We start from the raw sequence: 10,867 nt of genomic DNA, 5'->3' as shown, positions 1-10,867 counted from the left end.
TTATGACACAGTGTTTGCCATATGACACAAGCCAAAGTTCAAGGAAACATGACTGACCTCGTGGTTATAAAAACAACGGCAGCAAAAATACATTTCTGTTTGACCAGCTAGATTTTTTAAATTTTATATCCTGTATTACACCCATGACTCTACTGTCTATGTTTTGGCATTGCAAATAACATGGATTCCTATACGAAGCAACTTTAAATGACACATTGTAGTCATTCAAACTATGCTTCTAAATTTCGCTCTCTTTGTCATTTATTCTTCCTTCATCATTTTATATTCCCCTTTTCTCTTTTTATTTTCCTGTAGCTTTGTCCATATAGAATGAAACTTACATTCAGTTTTCTCCTTCACAGGCTTCAGATTGCACGATATTCTGCTCTCCTGAGTTTAACGGACTTGGGATATGAGTTACATGACAACCAAACTAAGAGCTCATTGGAGACAGAGGTGGACTGAGGGTTTACTGATGGTTCCTAAATGCATGAGTGTTGGACTCAAATCGGAGTCATGGTAATATGTTTTGACTTCACTCTGTTCCGTTACCAGTTTGCCACCTACAAAAATTGAGCCTCAAAGTAATGTCGCTGCTCTGGATGTGTATGGGAGAATGTTGTAGAAGACAACACAAGAGAGACAACATTAAAATTCATGTCACGTTAGAGTAAAATGTGAGAGAATGTTGCGTGTGTGGGATCCATTGACAGTCTCACGTGTCTGGGGATACGGAACCGAAGGCGCGGAGTGACGTCATATTCAAAATGCTATTGTCAAGACAACACCAAACGTGGACATTACTTCAGAACAAGCAAAAAGCGTCTTAGGTTTTACAAACATTGATCAAGATTATTCGCGTTAAGGATTTTGGTCAGCAGTTTATACTGCAACATCCGCTCTAAGGGTCATCAGTCCCGGGGGCGTGGCCCAGGTCTCGCCGCCTGATTGGCTGATAAAGTTTGGGCTCTCCATAATGGTGCGTCGGTGATGCGGCTCCGCGGTCACTGCTCCGGAGTCCGTTTGACGTGCGATGCCTCGATTCACGGTCCACATTCGAGATGAGTGGCTGGCTGTGCCCTGCCGGGACACCAGCAACACCATCCGCTGGCTCGGACAGGAGGCGCTCAAACGATATATGAAGAACAAACCGGACAACGGAGGGATCGTGGACGTGAAGGATACGCGGTTTTTGGTGCGCAGGTGTCAGGGGTTGGGCTTGCTGGACACAGACGACACCATCGACGATGTCCTGGAGGATAATGACTTCGTCGAGCTCGGTAGGTTCTGCTCAGAGGAGACAGCTGTCTTTTCCCTGATGTTTTTGGTCAAAAATGAATTGCACTTGTGAATTGTTAAGTGACTATCTGCTGTGTTTCCCGCAGCTATTGAAGGAGACACCATGTCTCCTGACTTTATTCCCTGCCAACCCGGAGTCTCTCACCTGTATCTTTCATGTGCTTGGTGCTCAGTGCTGGCTAACATTAATACACTGATGAGAATTAAAGTTTCCTCAACTGAATCATTTAACACAGAACAGCAGCTTACAGGGAGCCTGGAGAAGTAAGTTCCTTTTTGCTTATTGAAAATTGACATTCAAACAAGTTAAGACACTGACGATGTGAATTACCACTTAATAATTTATTTATAATGGCTAATCCTAACTCTTCCTTTGTTGATGTTAGCAAGGAACAATAGTGTGCTCAACTGTTCTTATTATCAGTGCCATAACATTTTCAGTTCATTGCTTTGGATGGCAACAGCCTGACGTCGACAGATCTGGTCAACTTGGGCAGAGGACTCTACAAGATAAAGGTGTGTGTTCCGGTCACCATTCTTTGGTAATCTGTAAACACCACTGCCTTTTTTTGGGTATTGATTCCAGCTAACGGCAGAGGCAGAGATGAAGGTTGTGCAATCCCGAGAGCTTCTGGACACCATCGTGAAAGAAAACAAAGGTCTGTTAAATCCGAATTTCATCCACCGTTACCAACCCGTGTTACAATCCCTGTCTTTCTGTCCTTCCAGTTGTTTACGGTATCACAACAGGTTTTGGCAAATTTGCACGAACCGTCATTCCAGTCAGCAAACTCAAGTAAATTCTTCTCAGTTTTGATACAGTATTTTTTCAAATGATTTATGCTGCTGAATGCGTGTTCTTAGGGAGCTGCAGGAGAACCTGGTGCGGTCGCACTCTGCAGGTAACAGACATTTCTACTCTTGGTGTAGTCCCTGCTTGGTTTTAATGACGCCTTTTGTGTTTAGGTGTGGGCAACCCGCTGAGTCCAGAGAGAACCCGAATGCTCCTCGCTCTAAGGATCAACGTTCTTGCTAAAGGTCACAGTGGAATTTCTCTGGAGACGCTTTTAGCCATGATCCAGGCCTTTAATGGTACAGTAGTCTCAGCACTGGCTCAGCCAATCACCCTTCCTAAACTGTGAATACGCCACAGCTTCCTGTCTCTCCTTCGTGCCTGAGAAGGGGACGGTGGGTGCAAGCGGGGATCTGGCGCCTCTGTCTCACCTCGCACTGGGCTTGATGGGAGAGGGCAAAATGTGGTCGCCCAAGAGCGGGTGGGCCGACGCCAAATACGTAAGGAACTGCTTGTAAAACGAAAGGGACTCGTGTGTTTCATGGATGTCGCAATGACATGGAAACATGTTTACCTTCGACGACCCTTGACCTCTTGGCATGTTTTTCCTCTTCATCCATGGCTAGGTCTTGGAGGCCCACGGGCTGAAGCCAATAACACTGAGGCCCAAAGAGGTAACGTTTGGTGCTTTGGCATATTTGATCAGACAGAACCAGCTTTTTGACCCTGCAAGTTCAAAGAGAATCTATTACATCATCAGATAAAAAACCACACCACACATGAAACACTGCAGTAGTTATCAACTCACTTATCAACGGCTGGCCTCTCACTGTGACCTGTCTCAATGGATGACCCTCCCGCAGGGTCTAGCACTGATCAATGGGACCCAGATGATCACATCACTGGGGGCGGAGGCCGTAGAGCGTGCACAGGCCATTGCCCGACAAGCGGACATCATAGCGGCTCTCACGCTGGAGGTGCTGAAGGGAACCACCAAGGCCTTTGATAGCGGTGAGCAGCGAAGACGTTGAATCAACTGACTCAAGTTTGTGTTTGATCGTCACTTCCCTTCTTTCTGGCGCAGATATCCATACACTGCGTCCACATCCAGGACAGGTTGAAGTGGCCCAACGCTTCCGCTCGCTCCTAGACTCCGACCATCATCCATCCCAGATTGCAGGTTCGCAGGGAGCCGCCTGATTTTAAATGATCAGAAATTATAGTAGGTTCATGGAAATGTAACTGTGTTAGGTGAGGAGTCTCGGATCTGATACTTCCACCATCCAAAATTGTGCTGACTAGTTTTAGAGCATCTCACTGAATCACACATTGAAGGAACTTTTAGATCAGATTGCTGCCTTTACTCTTCCCACTCTTTACAATTGAACCTGAAATCAGAGGTTACAGTATGTAACTAGAGTACAATTATATGAGTTTAAAATAGATACATATTCAATTAATTCAATTTCTATTTTGCAAATAAGTATTTGATCCGTGACTCTGAGATGCATGACAGGTGCCACTCAAAATCTGAAACGAGAGAAGAAATACAGTAGATGCACAGTTTGGTCTTTAATAGAACGGCAATATCTATAATATTCAATACTGCTATCCACTATACTTGGCAGAAAACCGTGAAGAGTCTGGATCAGTCAAAATGTGAGTCCGAAGGGAGCAACAAGACTTGGGTGGCAGGTCCTGTGTGTTGGTGTTCTTGCATTCCAATTGCAAAGTGTTTATTATTAGCAACCTATGTTCATATGTTCATGTGGCAAATTGGTTTGTTGGTTTTCATATAGTTAGCAATAAGTAAAGTTAGAGTCTAGATATAATGTCTCAGATATAATGACTAAGCGACAAAAAAAACATCCAATTTGGCAGAGGAAAGTCCTGTGCTCATTTGAAATGCTGGCAAACTTCAGTCCACTTCTTAGTTCTCAGTTTGGTTGTCATAACACATAACATAACTCATAACAAGAAATGTGTCTTGTGTCTTCCAGAGAGCCATCGCTTCTGTGACCGAGTCCAGGATGCCTACACCATGCGCTGCTGTCCTCAGGTGACCCATCAGGAAGCCTCATGATCCACATCACAACCATTATTTGTCACACTTCAAAAAAAACCTGATAACCTCATTGATAACCTTCTCATTTCCTTCAATGTAGGTGCATGGCATCGCCAACGACACAATCCGATTTGTCCAAAACATCATCAACACTGAAATAAATAGCGCCACTGATAACCCCGTATCCTTAACTACCTAAGTAGTAGATGTATGTTATGTCAGCGTTACAGTGTTGTAACAGGGTTGAAATTTCAGTGGTAAAATTCCCTTAACAGCCTGATAAAGATGGTGTTTGCAGAAAGAGGTGAGACTATATCTGGTGGTAATTTTCATGGCGAGTACCCTGCAAAGGTGAGTAGGTCACTCAGATGCGTACAGTAGGTGATTCCATTTGTAACTGCCTTTTTTCTGAATTGCTAGGCCCTAGATTTTTTGGCCATTGCTGTTCATGAACTGGCCTCCATCAGTGAGCGGAGGATCGAGCGGTTGTGCAATCCGTCTCTGAGTGAGCTGCCAGCTTTCCTGGTCAATGAAGGAGGGCTGAACTCCGGTTTCATGATCGCTCACTGCACCGCAGCTGCACTAGGTTGGTCTCCACCAAACACAGCCTCCTTTGCTGTTTGATCTCACATGTGTTTCTTGTGTGTAGTTTCAGAAAACAAAGTTTTGTGTCACCCGTCTTCTGTCGACTCCTTGTCTACGAGTGCTGCTACCGAGGATCACGTGTCGATGGGTGGCTGGGCAGCCAGAAAGGCTCTCAGAGTGGTGGAACATGTAGAGCAAGGTATGCTGAACTCATTATCGTGAAAGTGATATGATATTGTTAATCGCATCATTTTCTTTATTCCCCCCGGTTCACCTGGGTTTTTATTGTGAATGCCCCTGGTTAGAGTGGAGCAGAGGATTGTGGCCAAACGGTGGGACGCAGAAACATGAAAATCACCAGTTTTGTAGCCACACTTGTCCTCTCTCGTAAAATGTGCTCAGAATTACTGTAGCACTTTCCGAATCTGTGTGAGAGTCGCGGAAGCGCGACAAGCGCAGATCTGCCCTCCATTGAAACTGCATTGAGGAGGAGAGGCTGCTGCGTGAAAATCGCAGCAAAGTTACTCGTTTTTAACTCCCCATCCTGGCAAAACACTAGACTGTAGACACATGAAAATCAGGTCAGTTAGAGACCAAGGCCTCAGGATACTCACAGTGTGCTCGGTTTTTCGCTATCTGCTACAGTTTCGGAGATGCAACCGTTTGTTCAGGGAGTAGTTCACTCGCTCGGAAGCACAATGAGTCAGCAGTTCTTACTTTTCGTACTTTTGGTCTCTGTCCGTTCAGCTTAGTCCAGCACTTTTACTGCTTGGATGTTGAGTAAATCCTTGTTGACTACACAGTATAGACCACTTTCAAACCATGCATTGAGTGATGTCATCAACAACATTTTGTGATATAAATGTTTCATGTGTAAAAATTATTTAAGTATCACTTAAAAAAATAAACTGAAGTGAAACTTTGATGTGTAACGTCTGAAAATTGAGAACAAAGTAGGGATGACCTTTTGCACTTTGCTAGTCAGAATCATCCCATCACGTTTTTCTCTGCCACATTGTACTGATTTAAATAAGTCCAATTGAACTGAATGCATTGTTGCTGCTGCTGTAAATGATCTGATGTTGCACGGCTGTGTGCTGACTCATTCAGAGGTTCTATTTAATATCAGAAGTCTGGTTCAACATTTAAAGCAACTCCTTCAATGTTAATTGACCTGGTTTCGGTACTGTGGATGGTCAACAAACAGGGGAGGAGGGCGTCACTTGGCAGGTCAATGTGCATCTTAGGAGCCTGACATCCTGATTCATTTTGACTACAAACAAGGACAGAATCTTAGTTTCACCACCATGTGTGTTTCAGGGCCTAGCCAGAAACAAAAGATGATCCCTGGTCCTGAGGTTTGCCTCTCATATAGTGTACTTGTTTCAGAAATGAGGACAAGGACACTTGCTTTATCAGAGCTGCTGGGTTGTTGAGAGGAACAAACTGGGCCCAGAAAGAAAAAAAAGATTACGGGTACAAATACCCAAAATGACTTCCCTTGGTATCTGAATTCATGACATGGTACTGAGTCTTGCTGGAGCGTACTGTACTCCAGCCAAGGAATGTCCTGCGATGGTAACGCTGGCTAAGAAGGAGCCTACATTTCTTATTTCCCTTTGCACAGTTCTAGCTATCGAGCTGTTGGCAGCCTGTCAGGGTATCGAGTTCCTCCGTCCCCTTCGTACCACCACTCCATTAGAGAGGGTCTATGACCTGGTGCGCAGTGTGGTCAAGTAAGTCAAACACACACACTGTCAAGGTCCAATGAAGTGATGAGTAGAGAGGTTAATAATTATCTACTCTCGACTGCTGTCCCTGTTGGAAACAGACCCTGGATCAAAGACAGATTCATGTCTCCCGATATCGAGGCAGTGCATCGTCTCATCCTGGACCAAAAGGTAAGTAGAGGAACCCTAATATTGTCAGTATCATGTGTTCAACATGACTTCTACGTTTCAACACAGGTGTGGAATGTTGCCCAGCCATACATTGACAAGTATCAGTCAGAGTACATCCCTGAATCCAGGCCCATCTCTCCAACTGCCTTCTCTCTGGACCCACCGGCATCTCCAAGAAAACGCATTCGTCACGAGTGACTAGAGGATGGATGCACGTGAACATGTTTGCTCTTGAAGCAGTAGCCTTGTTTCCAGGCTCCTGGTACTTTATAACTCTGTGTGTGAGCAAGCACAGCTTGTTAGAATCTTAAAGCCAGCTCAATTGACAGCGGATTTCTATAACGTGGTTGTAATTCTGGAGATCACATGGATCATGTGTGTTGTATTTTATTCTGTTTTGTTCTAGACATTAGTGCAATTGAACAATGTGTTTATCAACACGTAAATGAATCATTTAGTTTCTACTGCCTTTTGACTACCTCATTTATTGTTCCTTTTTAGCAAGAAGGCCAAAGCAAAAATAGTGACTGATCAAATATAGAATTCTGAAACGTAAACAAAAACCTTAGAAAACAATAAAACATTTGAAAGTACTTCTTCACTCCTCTGATTCATGAGCCCAGTTGGATCTGAATGAGAATGTGCGCTTCATGTCACAAGTTAATTGTTAACTCTACTGAGAAAGATGCTACGCCCACACGTCTGGACCACTACACATGCAATCCATAATGTGATCACTTATTCTGGATAGTAGCATTGTTAAGTCGGCTATTTGTTTCGTGAATATTGAATTTAACTCATTGGTTAGTCGTGTAACCCCCTGGGCACCACAGGCAAAAAAACAAAAGAAAAAAAAACCACACACACACTATAATAATAAGAGTGCTGTCAGTACAATATAATACGTTTTAATCGCACTACAGACTGTTCTGAAGTTCCTGATCCGCATACGACGGGAGGTAAAAAGGGTCATTCAAAGCACACATGCAGAGAAGCAGGTGGCCGTACAAACACATGCGTGTTCATGACATGCCAAAAGTATTACTGGCAGGTCGAATAAATAACACACACAACAACATCATTTGGATGGCAATAGTTGACTGACATCAGTCCTTCTTCCCTTGTGGTTCTGAGGTTGATATCGCTGGTCAAAAAAAATCACAATTACAAAGGACTACACACTGAATGTGTACTCATGACAATGAGTCTTCAAAGAGAGTTCAGAACTTCCTGCTTTCATTTGACCTGGGTCTCAGTTTCGTGACAGGGAACTTAAACAGTGCACCTGGTGCAGGAAAGAAGAAATGAATGAATTTGCTGCTTATGTCTGCAGGAATACTAACAAGCTTAAATGCTAACTTCAATTAATCACATCAACTTTGTGTCCAAAGTAACATTTCGGCCAACAGAATACGTGAAGAAATCCCCACAGTCAACGTCTGACATAAGTCTTTATTATTCAGCCAACTGGAGAGAATATCAACATCTATGCAGGAATAGCCTCTAACAACTTTCCCTCTTATTAACTTGACATTGGGACAAAACTGTCCATTTGGAGGGACGAACACGTGAAAACTTTACTTTATTCATCATCATCGCGGAGCGCCAGGGTCTTGCCGGTTCTGTGGGCCCCTTTCAGTTGGAGGCCCTCGGTAGTTGCCCACCTTGCTCACCGCGTTGCAAAACCATCGTCTACATTTCCAGAAAAAAAAAAGTTCCTTCGAGCCGGATTTGAACCAGCGACCTAAGGATTTCCGCATTGAACCACTACAGTCCTCCGCTCTACCAACTGAGCTATCGAAGGCACAAGCGCGCTACCGGAAATATCGGTTATGAAGGATACACATCGTATATATGCGATACCGTTTACAGGTCAACTCTCGTGCACAGAAACACACCGTGTCATACAACCGCACCCTAACTACGCCCATTCCCCAAATTACAGCTATTGACGTAAGTGCAACGTGAGCTAGTTAGCTAGCAAAATAAGCTAACAAAAAAGAAGCTAACTCACCAACTGCGGGTTGAATGCCAAGTTGTTTTGGTTTCCAGCACAAAAATAACGCATAACTTGGCGAGTTACTAGTGATGGATTTCACAGTAACACTGTACAAAAGTTTGTTTGCTGTTGGCGAACTGTACAAAGATACGATGAAATAATTTCAAATCATATGGCGCTTCTCCCATCGAAGTAACTATCCGAAGTATTTGCATAGTTACTTCGATACGGTATGGTATGATTTACATACCTCATATGTTGTATCATTCATACACTGTCAGTCTGTATTTATATATCTGTCCATACCCTGGAAACAGTGAAATGTATTTGTCGCCTTGTAATTTCCGCCACAGGAAATGCCACGGAACTAAAATCTGACCAGGAAGTAGAGTCGATAAACGTTTGAGCTCATTCGTTTGCAGACAAATTTTAGTGTCATTTGAAACGTGAACATTTTTGTTTGATTCCAATTTTTACCGCTAGATGGTGTTTGAACCTCACGTTTAAAAACACCGCATTTGCATTGCAAACATTGTTTTTTAAAATAGTTTAAAATTATGAGCAGTGACAAACGTAATTTATGTTGGTTGACGTGTGAAATTTATGCAAATCAAGGTTAGTTCAAATGTAAAAGGAAGACTAAACAAAACCGGAATGAAATGAGGCGTTCAGGTCTGGATTGACCGCAGCCTCCTGCCAGAGGGAAGAGGGACAAACAGTCCATGTCCAGGGTGAGAAGGGTCGGCTCTGATCCGACCTGCACATCTCTGGGTCCTAGAGGCATACAGGTCCTGAAGAGGTGGCAGGTTGCAACTGATCACCTTCTCAGCAGAAGGTACGATGCGCTGCAGTCTGCTCTTGTCCCTGGGGGTGGCGCTGTTGTACCAGACAGTGATGGAGGAGGTAGGGAACTTCCACAAAAAGAACATTCTCTGCTGGGCCTTCCTGATGAGGGACCTGATGGTTGGCTCCCATTTGAGGTCGTCTGTGATGGTGGTTCCTAGGAAGCAGAAGGAATAGGAACCAGCCAACATGAGAGGGGACAGAGAAACTGTGACTCTCCTGAAGTCCATGATCATCTCTACTGTCTTCTGGGCGTTGAGCTCCAGGTTGTTGTGGCTGCACCAGGACACCAGCCGCTACACCTCCCTCCTGTAAGACCACTCATCTCCATCTGAGATGAGCCCGATGATGGTGGTGTCACCTGCAAACTTGATCAGCTTCACCGACCGGTGGCTGGAGGTGCAGCAGTTAGTGTACAGGGAGAAGAGTCGACAAACAGGATCCTGTCATAGGTTCGTGTGGAGACCAGATGCTCCAGAATGAAATGAAGGGCCTGGTTCACTGCATCATCCACAGATCTGTTGGCTCTGCAGGTAAACTGCAATGAGTCCAGGTGAGAAGCAGTGATAGATTTCAGGTGAGAGAGAACCAGGTGCTCAAAGGACTTCATGACCACAGACGTCAGTGCCACCGGTCTGTAGTCATTCAGTCCTGTGATCCTGGCCTTCTTGAGAACAGGGATGATAGTGGAGGACTTAAAGCAGGCAGGAACATGACAGGACACCAAGGAAGCATTGAAAATGTCTGTGAACACTGGAGCCTGTTGTTCCATTTTGTGTCTATTTCTTTTTAAGCTCAAACATGTACCTATATCCTGTGTGACATATACATAATTTACAGCCTGTTATACAGTAATTCACTGACATTCGTCCAGATTTTGCTCCAGTTTTAAAGTTATTAATGCTATTGTCTTGCCATCATCACTGGCTTCAGGGACACATTTTACTCTCCCTGAACTGGAACCTCAATAAATTATCCTTGAATCCAAAAGCTGATGGTTTTACTGAACAGTGATTTCCTCTCCATCCACTGTGACGGTCCTCACTAGAGGCTCAACCAGCCAAGTACAAATTTGTCAAGGTTTTTGTGTGCATGTAGTACGGCCACATATGCTGCTTTGAAGACGTGAAGTTTGACGCCATTATCTATGATCGATCGGACCAGCCAAGTCATTCTTGGTGATGTCATCATCCGTGGTCGGCTTGAGCTGCATACTTAAACTGGCAACCTGGAGATAAGCACTTGTATTTTTACGTAGACCAGAAGCGGGGTCAACAATTAATAATGCTTTTTGAGAATATTCTTGTTTATCTTTTTTTCCAACCGTCCTCAAAATGAATGTTTCAAGAGCTCTGTCAGTTTAATATATGACTGAAACTCTT

The 10,867-nt window shown here is 44.0% G+C and overlaps 1 protein-coding gene and 1 non-coding gene across 3 annotated transcripts; one reads left to right on the top strand and one right to left on the bottom strand.

Moving 5' to 3' along the window:
* Positions 1 to 987: 987 nt before the first annotated feature.
* hal (histidine ammonia-lyase) lies at positions 988 to 7,243 on the top strand. 2 transcript variants are annotated; one of them, XM_053885519.1, is made up of 20 exons: positions 988 to 1,280; positions 1,386 to 1,446; positions 1,536 to 1,563; positions 1,741 to 1,815; positions 1,886 to 1,958; positions 2,029 to 2,095; positions 2,164 to 2,201; positions 2,266 to 2,391; positions 2,453 to 2,592; positions 2,719 to 2,766; positions 2,956 to 3,103; positions 3,177 to 3,272; positions 4,093 to 4,151; positions 4,258 to 4,338; positions 4,443 to 4,508; positions 4,578 to 4,743; positions 4,807 to 4,941; positions 6,370 to 6,478; positions 6,574 to 6,643; positions 6,710 to 7,243. In XM_053885519.1, the coding sequence occupies exons 1-20, from the start codon at positions 1,034 to 1,036 to the stop codon at positions 6,839 to 6,841; spliced, it is 1,965 nt and encodes a 654-aa protein (XP_053741494.1). In that variant the 5' UTR covers positions 988 to 1,033; the 3' UTR covers positions 6,842 to 7,243. The 2 variants fall into 2 exon arrangements, with proteins under 2 accessions (XP_053741494.1, XP_053741495.1); XM_053885520.1 differs by lacking the exon at positions 988 to 1,280 and having other exon boundaries at positions 1,414 to 1,446; positions 1,724 to 1,815.
* A 1,116-nt stretch (positions 7,244 to 8,359) lies between these two features.
* On the bottom strand, positions 8,360 to 8,447 carry trnay-gua (transfer RNA tyrosine (anticodon GUA)). Its single transcript is given in 2 exon segments — positions 8,360 to 8,395; positions 8,411 to 8,447. It is a non-coding gene; the product is annotated as a tRNA-Tyr (tRNA).
* Between the last annotated feature and the right edge of the window lie 2,420 nt (positions 8,448 to 10,867).

The sequence above is a fragment of the Synchiropus splendidus genome, chromosome 14, assembly GCF_027744825.2.
Source record: "Synchiropus splendidus isolate RoL2022-P1 chromosome 14, RoL_Sspl_1.0, whole genome shotgun sequence".
NCBI lineage: Eukaryota > Metazoa > Chordata > Actinopteri > Syngnathiformes > Callionymidae > Synchiropus > Synchiropus splendidus.
This window is presented reverse-complemented; position numbering and strand designations above follow the sequence as displayed.